At 33.8% G+C, this 13,613-nt stretch overlaps 1 protein-coding gene across 1 annotated transcript; it reads right to left on the bottom strand.

Moving 5' to 3' along the window:
* Positions 1–1,858: 1,858 nt before the first annotated feature.
* Positions 1,859–13,228, bottom strand: LOC132719007 (uncharacterized). The gene is made up of 2 exons (XM_060702740.1): positions 12,806–13,228; positions 1,859–2,961 (listed from the first exon to the last, which is right to left on the bottom strand). Exons 1-2 carry the CDS (start codon positions 13,033–13,035, stop codon positions 2,862–2,864), a joined length of 330 nt encoding a protein of 109 aa, XP_060558723.1. The 5' UTR covers positions 13,036–13,228; the 3' UTR covers positions 1,859–2,861.
* Positions 13,229–13,613: the final 385 nt, after the last annotated feature.

Genomic DNA, 13,613 nt, shown 5'->3' with positions numbered 1-13,613 from the left:
TATTTGCTTGAAACTTAAAATATATATGAAGTGTCACAATTAAGATAAGCAGGTCAAGTTTCATAACTCTGTACTGCATTTTGACAAAGTCAAATTTACATACAATCAAATATAAGACAATATGTCGTGTCCGCTCTATAAATCCAATACAAATGGAAGAATTTTCTTCAAACTTTAGTCAAATGTTCACCTCAACAAGGTTATGTGCAGAACCCATGTTACCTTTGTGTCGGTTTAAGGTCAGGGTCACACTTGAAGGTCACAAATTGACTTAGAAAATGTTCTTAAATTTTAACATGTACTTGATAATTTCTGAAACTAGCACAGGTATTTGCTTTCAACTTTAAAGATATATGGGGTGTCACAAGTAAGATATGCAGGTCAAGTTTCATAACTCTGTATTGCATTTTGACAAAGTTATGCCCCTTTTTAAGTCGTTTAATTTACATACAATCAATACTAGACAATATGTCGTGTCCGCTCTATAAATTCTATACTAATGGAAGGATTTTCAAATAGCAACAGATGAAAAAGATGGTTCAGGTAATTGGTCAATGTGTATTGTTTTGATAATATAAAAGAACATCAAAATAAAAATATTTTAAGAAAAACAAATAAAAGCATAATGGCCCTTTAAAATGTTATTTTTAACCCTCGGGGAGATCGATACCCCATACTCCCCTCTAAACCCCCAGTGAGAATTTTACATTATTCTGAAGCTCCGCTCTTAATGTGCGACTACTTAAATAGTTGATATTTTAGTACTTCCTGTACGGACTACTACTTAAAGCCGCATTTTGAAGTACAACACCAATTAAAACTAAGATGTACAGACAAATCTTAATGTGTGAAGGCTACTATTTCTTGATTTCGGAAACCTTATGTCGAGATGTAAGGGATAGGACATGTTCTATTTTGAAAATCTTGTCGTACCGATTTTTACAGACCTCCCACAATGACAAGTAACAGATAAGCAAATTATCTCCTGATAATGGATGAAATGAATGAAATTCCAGAACAATTAGGGCTAAAAGGTAAACAAAGTAGTAAGATGGGGTGAAAATGATGTTGAAAAACTCTTCAGGAGACCCAAAGTTGTGTTGTGTTCGAATCCCAAATTATTCCGAAAATGATTATGTCACGGTATTGAGTTGTTCTTCTTTATAATTCGGATTTCTCGAGAAAGCTATTTTAGTCATGCAATGAAACAGGTTTTTACACATAGGCATAACAAGAAATTTCTAAATACCGTTATCCGCGGTATTATGTTAAACAAATGTTTCAAGTAATTTTTAACAAATTAACTTGAAAAAAAATTAATGGACAAGATTGTTTTGCCAGTTTACCTGTCAGTCGTATGGACAACGTCATGTTTGTTCTATAAATCGTGAAAATTACCTACTCAGTATAAGTTTTCGAAGGGTTAGAATTAGAAACTGCATCGCTTTCAGAATAATGAAAGCTCGCCAACGATTGGTTGTTTGAAAGACCACGAGAAGGTGACTGCCTATGGGTGGATAAAAGATCCTCATGCGTAGCGTAATTTAGGAGCTGATTTTACTTAGATTGACCAATGTCACCTCTTCTCATCCACCCATAGTATCTTCCAAGATATTTACCTAATGAGTCAGAAAATGACGGACACACGGACGCACTTACGGACGATGATACGGACAAAGTGTGATCACATAAGCTCGCCATGAGCTTTTCTGCTCAGGTGAGGTAAACCAATTTTTAGCAACACAGCCAATGACCTTAGTGTTGTCCTGGCAAAATAGTCCATACTTAACATAAAGACATAAGTTAATAAATAAATTTTGTGAAAATTTATTTAACAACCAGTAACCTTGATCTTTACCAAAGTTAGAAGATCATCCGAGGAAAGACTCTACTAAATATAGAAAATATCGGTCAATGAATAGAGGCTATAAACTAGTGCAAGCGTTCTGAAGTATTATAAGGGAAATAATTTAAAAATAACAGCTTCACACATATTTTTTCTGGTCTCCATCACTATGTGATTTTTAAATAAAATTCTTCATTTGAAGTTATTTCACCGTAAAAGCATTAGTATTCCTTCATTATTTTTGTAGATTCTCCAATATTGAATATCATAAAGGGAGATAATTTAAAAACAATGTACTTAAAAGTTATAGTCATTTTATTCTCTGCTTCCTTTCACTAGTCTCAAGTGTAAGGTTTCAACAAGACGTCATTGATAGTTTAGAATCTATATTCCGGACAAGCATTATTAAGCATAATATATAACTGAAGATAATTAAAAACTAAAGCAATGTAGAGTTATCGTTCTTTAATACTGCACTCTCACAAGTCTGTACAACTGCGTATAGTTTCAATTATATATCATTGATAGTTTAACAGTTATACTCCAGACAAGAATTTTTAATTTAAGGGAGAAAAATAAAAAAAATAAAAGTAAAGTAGAGTTATAGTTCTTAAACATTGCATTTCCTAATGGTCTCTATCACTGTGTTAAGTTTAAATTGAATTAAGTTATTCACCGGAAAAGTAACGGATGGAAGGAAAGACGGAAAGATAGACGAAATCGCCTACGAAAAAAGACATAGAGATTGAAGGACATAGGACATACGACCAGATTTCCTAATTTATTTCTAATCATAATTTAAGATTTAGAAATACTTGTCTGGCTATGAATATTGTAGCTCTATTGTAGTTCTAAAGACAAAAGTAGGCCACATAATCGAAATCTAGGTCAATCGAAATCAAAAATTTGCATCTACAAATGATCATCCTGTCTCAATTCCATAGCTGTATATATGCTGCGGTGGCATGAAAATTGTTGTCTTTTTTTATATCAATGTGTTATGATATGCTTTTCATCACTTCGGTACTTCAATACTTTCTTGTTTTTCAGCCTCAATGCCACTAGCAACCTTCATCTTTGCAGCTAATAATTTTTCTTCTTTTGTCCGTTGTCCGCTGCAAAGGAAATAACAACCACTTAAAGCTCATTACAATTTACCATGCTTTGATTACACAACCTGGATACATACATTATTTTCTTGTACAAAACATAATCAGAATTTCTTCCTTGACTTTGACAGTCAAAGTCATTAACAGATTAAGGTCATACTTAAATTATACAAAAATTCTGAGTTGTCATAAGTGTTAAATCAAAGTTGCCAATTATAACTAGAAATAAATTAAAAGTGATTTCGGCCACAACTTTTTTATTTATTGGTTTACAAAACCACTGACGGAAATTGGAGAAAAAAAATCAGAAAATCATCCTTTTTGTTTGTTTCATTTCCGACCGCTAAGAAAATTACTTTTTCTAAAAGCAAACAAATTAACAGTTTAAACAAATCTTTAAAAAGTAAAAAATAAGAAAAATGCTTTTGTTTTTTCATTTAAATAGGTCTGTCTAGTCACACTTGCTGTTTTTTCCAAGTATGAATCATTTCCATAAATAACTGACAGTTCAAGCAAAATTGAGTCATATGACCTTTAACCTTAACAATTAAGGTCATTTAAGGTCAAGGTCATATCTATATCATTCAACATGTCAGTTTGTTCATAAGTGTTGTTTCATGCATGTTTGAGTAAAATCCGTATATTACAAAACTTTGACAACTTAGCAATCAGTTCAATCTTTCAGGTCTTGTCTGAAAGGTAGTTTTGTCCATGTATGTATGAAGAGAAATCCATTGATAAATTACAGAGGAACCGCAAATTATAGCAATAATCAGTACAAATCTATAATTCAACTTTCAAGGACAAGGTCATACATGAGTCATTATCAATTTAAGTTAAATAAACATTTAAGACCTGACCTAAAAGATGTTATGTCTAAATATGAAGCCAATCCTTTAATAAATAATAAAGTCAACGTCAGTTAAAGGAAACAAAAGTAGAATTTCACTAATTTGACCTTGACAGTCAATGTCAATGAAGAGTCAAGTTCACATATCAATAATAATATGTTCGCTTTGTTCTTGTTTTGTCCAGCTATAAATCAAATCCGTTCATAAATAAAAAATAATGACAATTTAACAAAAATTCAATAATTAGACCTTGACGGTCAAGGTCATTTAAAAGTCAAAGTCAATTCAAACTTTGAGAAGGTGTTGTCCAAAAGGCGTTTTGTCCAAATATAGGGATAATCAATTTAATAATAACCAAGTTACAGTCAAGTAAAGCAAACATCAGTGGAAATTCAAAACAACTTTTCTGACTAATTTCCAGGATATTTGGACTTAAACAGTAGCCCCTAGAGTGTTAACAAGGTTTTTCCATATTTGAGCTGTGTGACCGAGTTTTTGACCCCACGTGACCCGTATTCGACGTTTAATTAGAAATTAACAAAACAACATGTCTGACTAATTTGTGAAACAAGAACCGGTTGAATCGGGTGATGCTCCCCGAGAGGGTTTCGGACACGGGAAAGTATAAAAAATGAACAAAGGGCAAAAACTCCAAAATTAGGCAAGGCAGAGTTATGCTTTTTTTGCACTGCACTTCTATTCAATGAGATCTATCTATCCATAAAGTTTCGTGATGATATCTCTTTTAGTTTCAGAGTTATGTCCCGGGTAAAATTCAAGGTGTAAAAATGAACAAAGGGCAATAACTCCAAAATAAGACAAGGCTGTGTTTAGGTTCTTTAGCATGGCAGTTCTATCCAATGAGATCTATCTACCTACAAATATTCATGTTGATATCTCTAATAGTTTAAGAGTTATGTCCCGAACAAAAGTCAAAAAGTAAAAAAAAACGAAGGGCAATAACTTCAAAATAAGGCAAGGCAGAGTTATGATTCTTGTGCACTGCAAACCTCCTCAATGAGATCTATCTATTTGCAAAGTTTCATGTTTATAGCTCTTATAGTTTTAGAGTTATGTCCCGGACAAAGTTCAAAGTGTACAAATAAACAAAGGGCAATAATTCAAAAAAGGGAAAGCAGAGTTACGGTTCTTATGCACTGCACACCTACTCAATGAGATCTATCTCCCTACAAAGATTCATGTTGATACCTCTTATAGCTTTAGAGTTATATCCCGGACAAAGTTCAAAGTGTAAAAATAAACAAAGGGCAATAACTCCAAAATTAGGCAAAACAGAGTTACAGTTCTTGTGCACTGCACACCTACTCAATGAGATCTATCTACCTACAAAGTTTCATGTTGATACCTCTTATAGTTTTAGAGTTTAGTCCCAGACAAAGTTCAAAGTTAAAGAATGAACTAAGGGCAATAACTCCAAAATTAGGCAAGACGGAGTTACGGTTCTTGTGCACTGCACACCTTTTCAATGAGATCTATCTACCTACAAAGTTTCGTGTTGATACCTCTTGTTGTTTTTAAGTTATGTCCCGGACAAGAAAAGCAAACAGACAGACGGACAGACGGACGGACAAGGCGGCGACTATATGCTCCCCCGAATTTTTTCGGGGAGCATAAAAATTGGTTTGCCACTGCATTAATACAACACTGAATTTTAGAAACAGAAGATTAATTATTTTTCTAAACAAATGAAATATGCCATAATGCAGTTGTGTCTAGTGAGTTATAATCGACTATTCAGTATTTATACTTTGATTTTTCTTTAATCAATATTACTTGAAAAGATTCTTCTAACACATCAAAAATTGGACAATATTGAAAATAATAAAAAGGAATACAAGTTAAAAATACTGATACTTTACTCTCTATATACTGAGCTTTCCTATGAACAAAGCCCTACACAACAAAACATAACACCTCAGAATTTTATAGAAAAGACAAAACTCCTTGCATGAATTTTTAAAGTGGGCAAATCTCCACACATTAAGATTTATATTTTGACCTTGATAGCCGAGATCTTTTAAAAGTCAAGGTCATTTAGTATATTCAATATCTGAATATTTTTCCATTATGTTCGTTTGTCAAAAGTGTTTTTTTTTTCTCTTAAAGTATGAATGAAATTTGTAATTAGGTTAAAGTCATTTATAAGTCAAGGTCAATTTGAAAGTCTTGTCTAAACGGCTGTATTGTTCGGGTACTAAGGCAATCTATTTAGAGATAATAAATTAGACCAGGACGGCATTGGCATCGGCAAGAGCAACGTTGATGTAAATGATAACATAAGTTTAGCCAATATAACATAACTGAAGAATAAAGTCAAGAAAAAACTTTAAAAAAAAAACAACTTAAAAAAGAGTCAATTGAAGAGGGAAATATAGGTTTTTTTCTATATATAGATCTATGAACCCTGAAGTAGATACCTGAGTTTAGAGTTGAATATAAAACAAGAAGGCCATGATGGCACTGAGTCGCTCACCAGAAACAACTGTTTTTCATTGTAAGAAATTATTTTTCAAATGACTTTTCGCAAAGGCAAGTCCCCCTCAATTTAACCTGCCCTTCTAGTTATATACTTTCACAACACTGATTGTTTTTGTTTTTTCTTTATGGCCAAGATGGCTCTATATCACTCATCTGACCAATCATTTCATTGCTTACTATACAAATTGAAATATTTTGCCCTAATATATCGGAAAGCCTTTGTTAATGATTTATGTTGCAAGTGTGTTCCGATGAGACTATGCAGAATAAAATAACATAGAATAAGTGACTACTACAGCAGGGCTAGTTTTGAAGTGACAATTGTTTAAACCTTGTGTGAATGAATTCATAAAATATCACATGCAAAATGTATTAGGTGTAGATGTTTGAAATTTACAGTTGGGACAACATTTTTTTTATAAATTCTATAATTATGGTAACATGACTGTACCTAAAAATGACAAATGGTCAAACAATGTAAAAATATCAAATGAAGGCCAACTGATATCAAAATTCAATTCAGCATCATAAATTACACCCTTCATCAAAAACAATGTATGTACGTCAAAAAACAAGAAAGTAGATCAAATGATATAAGAAATATCATAAATAGGTCAGCTGCCATCAAAATTCAATAACAACTCTGGGCCATAATTCAAGAATATAGGTATCAAAAGTATCAGAAGTAGGTCAGCTGATATTAAAAATCAATTTGGCATCAACAATTTCACCCCTAGTCAAAATTTCAAGTCTGTATTTCAAAAACAAGAAAGTAGATCAAATGATATCAAAGGGATCAAAAGTAGATAAAATATAATCAAAATTCAATTTGGCATCAGAAATTACACACAAATTTCAAGTCTTTGTGTAAAAATTACCCAAAAAAGTAGGCTAAGCAATATAAAGCAAGAAGCGCCGCAATGCGACGAAAACCAGGTTTTCAACGACCAAGTTTTGATGTGACAGCAATCAATAGGTCAAAAAGCACTGAAGTTATTGAGTAAAAGCTGAAAATTCTATTGTAAGCAAATGACCTTGAAATTGCTCCCAGATATCTTAGTGGCAATCCAAAGCTGCCATTCAGCAAGTTTGGTGTCAAAGATCAAAGCAAACTCAAGTTATAACATGAAAACTAAATACATAAACCTTGATCACAGACTCTAGGGTAGCAATCCAAAGCTGCCTCTTGATATAAGCTACCCATTCATCAAGTTTGGTGTCAATAGGCCAAAGCAAACTCCAGTTATTAAGCAGAAACTGAATTTCTATTTTTAGTAACAAGTGACCTTGACCTTCATCACAGACACCTGGATAGCAATCCCAAGCTGCCTCTTGATATAACCTATCCATTCACCAAGTTTGGTGTCAATAGGCCAAAGCAAACTCAAGTTACTGAGCAGAAACTGAATATCTATTTTTAGTAACAGTGACATTGACCTTGATAACAGACACCTGGGTAGCAATCCTAAGCTGCCTCTTGATATAAGCTATCCATACATAAAGTTTGGTGTCAATAAGCAAAAGCAAACTCAAGTTATTGAGCGGAAACTGAATTTCTATTTATAGTAACAGTGACCTTGACCTTAATCACAGACACCTGGGTAGCAATCCCAAGCTGCCTCTTAATATAAGCTATCCATACACCAAGTTTAGTGTCTATAGGCCAAAGCAAACTCAAGTTATTGAGCAGAAACTGAATTTCTTTTTAGTAACAAGTGACCTTGACCTAAATCACAGAATCCTGGTAGCAATCCCAAGCTGCCCCTTGATATAAGCTATCCATACACCAAGTTAGGTGTCAATAGGTAAAAGCAAACTCAAGTTATTGAGTGGAAACTGAATTTCTATTTTTAGTAACAGTGACCTTGACCTTGATCACAGACACCTGGGTAGCAATCCCAAGCTGCCTCTTGATTTAAGCTATGCATACACCAAGTTTGGTGTCAATAGGCCAAAGCAAACTCAAGTTATGGAGCGGAAACTGAATTTCTATTTTTAGTAACAGTGACCTTGACCTTGATCACATACATCTGGTTAGCAATCCCAAGCTGCCTCTTGATATAAGCTATCCATACACCAAATTTAGTGTCAATAGGCCAAAGCAAACTCCAGTTATTGAGCGGAAACTGAATTTCTACTTTTAGTAACAAGTGACCTTGACCTAAATCACAGAATCCTGGGTAGCAATCCCAAGCTGCCTCTTGATATAAGCTATCCATACACCAAGTTTGGTGTTAATAGGTCAAAGCAAACTCAAGTTATTGAGCGGAAACTGAATTTCTGTTTTTAGTAACAGTGACCTTGACCTTGATCACATACACCTGGGTAGCAATTCCAAGCTGCCTCTTGATAGAAGCTATCCATACACCAAGTTTGGTGTCAATAGGCCAAAGCAAACTCAGGTTATTGAGCGGAAACTGAATTTCTATTTTTCGTAACAGTGACCTTGACCTTGATCACAGACATCTGGTAAGCAATCCCAAGCTGCCACTTGATATAAGCTATCCATACACCAATTGTGGTGTCAATAGGCCAAAGCAAACTCAAGTTATTGAGCGGAAACTGAATTTCTATTTTTAGTAACAAGTGACCTTGACCTAAATCACAGAATCCTGGGTAGCAATCTCAAGCTGCTTCCTGATATAAGCTATCCATACGCCAAGTTTGGTGTTAATAGGTCAAAGCAAACTCAAGTTATTGAGCGGAAACTGAATTTCTATTTTTAGTAACAGTGACATTGACCTTGATCACAGACACCTGGGTAGCAATCCAAAGCTTCCTCTTGATATAATCTACCTACACACCAAGTTTGGTGTCAATAGGCCAAAGCAAACTAAAGTTATTGAGCGGAAACCAAAAGTTGACGCCCGCCCGCCCGGCCGCCCGCCGACCTCGGCATTACAATAACCCGGTTTTCGTTGAAAACATGGTTAAATTTCAAAAGTAGGTGAGCTGATATCAAAATTTGATTGGGCATCGGAAATTACACCGCTGGTCCAAATCTAAAGTATGTCTGTCAAAAAATAAGAAAGAGAGTCAAATGGTGTCAATAATATCAAAAGTAGGTCAGATTTATCAAAATTCATTGCATCATCAAAAATTACATCCTAAGTCTGAATTTTAAGTCAATAACAAAAGTCAATATAAAATATGAGCATGCATACTAATTTTGTTACTAAGGTACAGGAATTAAATATAATCTATCTTTTGGCCTAATTTTCTTTCCTGGGGAAAATTCTTCTATGACCTACAAATGATCCTGCATGATGCATTTCAAGAGCTGGAAGATATTTGATGATTTTATTGCTTAACAAGATTGTGTTTGTAAAAAAATGCTATGACACAACACTAAATTATAGTCTCAAAAATATATTTTATTATACAATTGAACTTTGCCGTAGTGCATGTCTAGTGAGTTTTGGGATCAGGGTCTTATCTTAGCATGTCAAATGAAAAACAATGTGTAGATATGTTTACTGATCAGATACAAAGCACAGAGTGTAATAATTTATGCAATGTAAAAGTTACAAGGCGTTGTTACACGACATTGTTGTCGTGTATACATGTAATGCATGTAATGTGGTACTATTTGTTTCTTCTATTTGCAATGGCATTTTCAACTTGGGTGGTTCCAGTATTCCTTCTTGAATACTGTACAATCACCCTTAGGATGTGTTGCCTGCTTTTTAAATTTATCTTTTGACGTCTTGTCTGTGATGCGCAGGCTTCATAACCTCAGATCCCCTTTCAAAATTCCATTTTATTTAATTCCGCCTATTGTTTTCTCGTTAAGGGCACACACATTATTTTACTTGGGGACCATACGCCGCTTTTCATGGAATGGCACTACTGTGTCACATTGAAGGTTCCATGATAATCGCCGTATAAACACATCTGCGGATGTTTCTAAATTTCACCATTTTCGTGTTTAAATGTTGAATTCTGCTTAAACCGGTGCAAGGGGGCGTGGACGGTAACTTGCACTTTTCAATACCGTCCATGAACAGACTCAATCAAACTGAGCCTGCAACATTTTCAATATTGTCGTGTTGGGCTTTCTTTAGGGATTCTGTTTTACTCTATTTTGTTAATCATAATATCCTTATAATGTGCTCAAGTTATTTTTTAAATATTATATCTCTTGCCAGAGGTCATGACCTCAAATTATTTCATCAGCAAACAGCTTTAGCATGTTTACATGTATGAAAGACATTCCAACATAATTTGTTTCGCTTTCTTTCAAGATATACTATGCTTGAAAATATCTATAATTGCTACAGTCTCTTTGTAAATATAAAATAAACATGTTTTAACTTCACACAAAGTAGATATGTTGTGTTCTACACACTATAGGTGGTTACAATATGAATATATGATGTCATTTAAAACAGGCAGCATTTTTAAGAAAAGGCCAATTTTATTTGACCTGTAATAGGGCCCACAGCTTCCAAAAGATTATTTATCATTCTTTTGTTCAAAATGGACATATTCGATTAAATTACATAGATTGCAATAAGTTTATGTGATAAAAATATTTTACGCAAGGATGAGCATAGTATATATTTAAACTATAATTTGAAGAAATGCCATGGCCTGGGGCATTTTAGCTTTAGCGGCCACGACAAGGGGCCAATCAAATAAATATGAGCAAATTCGATAGAAGACTACATAAGAATGCTACAGACAAAATTTGGTGATCATCCATCATTTACTTCAGTACAAGATTATGTTCAAAATTTGTTTCTATTGTTTAGCTCTAGAGGCCCCTAAAAGGGGCCAATCAAATTAATATAAGCAAATTTGAAAAGACTACATAAGAATGCTACAGACAAAGTTTGGTGATCATCCATCATTTACTTCAGTACAAGATAATGTTTTAAGGCTTTTGTATTTTTAGGCTCCTTGAGGCTCCTAAAAGCGGCCAACCAAATTAATATGAGCAAAATTGATAAAAGACAACCTAAGAATGCTACAGACAACATTTGGTCTAAACGTAGAAGGAGAAGTTTAAAGGTATTTTAGCTTTAGCAGCCCCTAAAAGGGGCCAATCCAATTAATATAAGCAAACTTGATAAAAGACAAAAGAAACCTAAGAATGCTACAGAAAATGTGTGGTGATTATCCATCATTTAGTTCTATAGAAGCAGACGTTTAAAGGTATTTCTCTTTTTAGCTTTAGCGGCCCCTAAAAAGGGCCGTTCAAATTAATATGATCAAACTTGATAACAGACTACCTAAGAATATTACAGACAAAGTTTGGTGATTATCCATCAATTATTTCAGTAGGAGATGATGTTCAAAGTTTTTTCTACTTTTAGCATTAGCGGCCCCTAAAAGGGCTCAATCAAATTAATATGAGCAAACTTTATAAAAGACTACCTTAATATTCTACAGACACAATTTGGCGATCATCCATCAATGAGTTCTGTAAAAGGAGACGTTTAAAGGTATTTCTACTTTTAGCTTAGCAGTCCCTAAAAAGGGCCAATCAAATTTATATGAGCAAACTTGATAAAAGACTACATAAGAATGCTTTAGACAAAGTTTAATGATTATCCATCTATTAGTTCTGTAGAATCAGACGTTTAATGTTCAAAGGTTTTTCTATTTTTTGCTTTAGCGGTTCCTGAAAGGGTCAATCAAATTAATATGAGCAAGCTTAAGAAAAGACTACCTAAGAATGATACAGACAAAATTTGGTGATCATCCACTGATTATTTCAGTACGAGATGATGTTAAAAAGTTTTCCTATTAAGCTTTAGCGGCCCCTTTAAGGGGTCAATCAAATTGATATGAGCAAACTAGATAAAAGACTACCTAAGAATGCTACAGACAAAATTTGGTGATCATACATCAATTAGTTCTGTAGAAGCAGACGTTCAAAGCTTTTTCTATTTCTATTTTGATCTTTAGCGGCACTTAAAAGGGGTCAATCTAATTATTATGAGCAAACTTGATAAAGTACTACCTAAGAATGCTACAGACACAGTTTTGTGATCGTCCATCAATTAGTTCTGTAGAAGAAGATGTCTAACAGTTTTTCTATATTTAGCTATAAAGACCCCTGATAAATAAAGACGTAAGAATGCTACAGACAAATTGTGGTGAGCATCCATCGTATAAAATTGTAGTAGAAGATGTTTAAAGTGTTTTTTTTAATTTTAACTCTGTTGACCCCTAAAAGGTGCCAACTGAAATGATATGAGCAAAGTGTGACTGTCACAAGGATGCTACAGACTAAATTTGAGGTAAATCTGCCCATCAATTTCTGAGAAGAAGATGACGGACGTCGGAGTACCCCCTTTGATATTAATAGCTCACCCTGAACCTTCGATTCTGGTGAGTTAATAACAAAGGGTATTTTTCAATATAAATCATATAAGAGCAATGTATCATAAATACTGCATTTTGAAATATAAGGTTTTATATTTTCATATGTTTTCAAATGATCTTGTATTTCGTGCACAGTTTGTTGTAAAACGATTATTTTTTTTTAATACCTGTTTTTCTGTATATGACACTTTCCATTGATGTTATCATTTGCGTCAGGAAATGTTTTAGGAGCATATGGTGGAGAATATCCAACTGCATGCAAAATGTCACATATGGGAGTCATAATAGTGTAACCTTTACCACCACCCTCCAGGAGACCAGCAGCAACTAATCCTTTGTCAGATTTACAAAATACCAGCGCTCCAGAATCGCCTTCAGCAGCAAAGTCCAAATCCATATCAATGATTTTTATCTGATTTACGAGTGTTATTTCACCAAATAGTATAACAAATGCACCATCAGAATGGTAACGGCCTTGTCTTAACAAAGTGGTAGCTCCATATTTAATGAAACGGTTACGTTTGTGCTTGATAATTTCATCTGTATTATACACTTTTCCTGAAGTGTACTCTGGAATGTAATCTTTGTCGAAACCTAAAATGAAAATTATGAAAATTGTTAGCATAACGTTTTTCAGAAAAAACAATTGTTTATGCATCCGTTAAGATTTTTTCAACGTGCAAATACATTTACTCTTGCAAACAAAGATAATTTTTCTAATGAATAAGACAACATAAATAGTCAATACCAATACCAATGAATGGGCAGTGTGAATACATAGGGCCATAAGACAAGAGGGCAATGATGGCCTTTGATGGCTCACCTGAGATACATTGATGGAAAATGTCAAATCTTTTCAATATTTAAGTCGGTATAAAGGTGACTTTTGTATTTTTACCCAAGCTGCATAATTTACAGAATATTTGTAGATGTCTACAAATAATGCTTTATGACAAATATCTAACCTCGGTTGCC

The sequence above is a fragment of the Ruditapes philippinarum genome, unplaced genomic scaffold (genome assembly GCF_026571515.1).
Source record: "Ruditapes philippinarum isolate M1 unplaced genomic scaffold, ASM2657151v2 ctg8521_1_1_1_1, whole genome shotgun sequence".
Taxonomy (NCBI): Eukaryota; Metazoa; Mollusca; class Bivalvia; order Venerida; family Veneridae; genus Ruditapes; species Ruditapes philippinarum.
The sequence above is the reverse complement of the archived record's forward strand: the minus strand, read 5'-3'. Positions and strand labels throughout refer to the sequence as shown.

Coding starts and splice junctions, on each gene's coding strand:
- LOC132719007 (XM_060702740.1), bottom strand. CDS start 13,035: ATGGATTTGGACTTTGCTGCTGAAGGCGATTCTGGAGCGCTGGTATTT. Junction 2,962..12,805: donor TGTCATATACAGAAAAACAG/GTATTAAAAAAA, acceptor TTTCCTTTGCAG/CGGACAACGGACAAAAGAAG.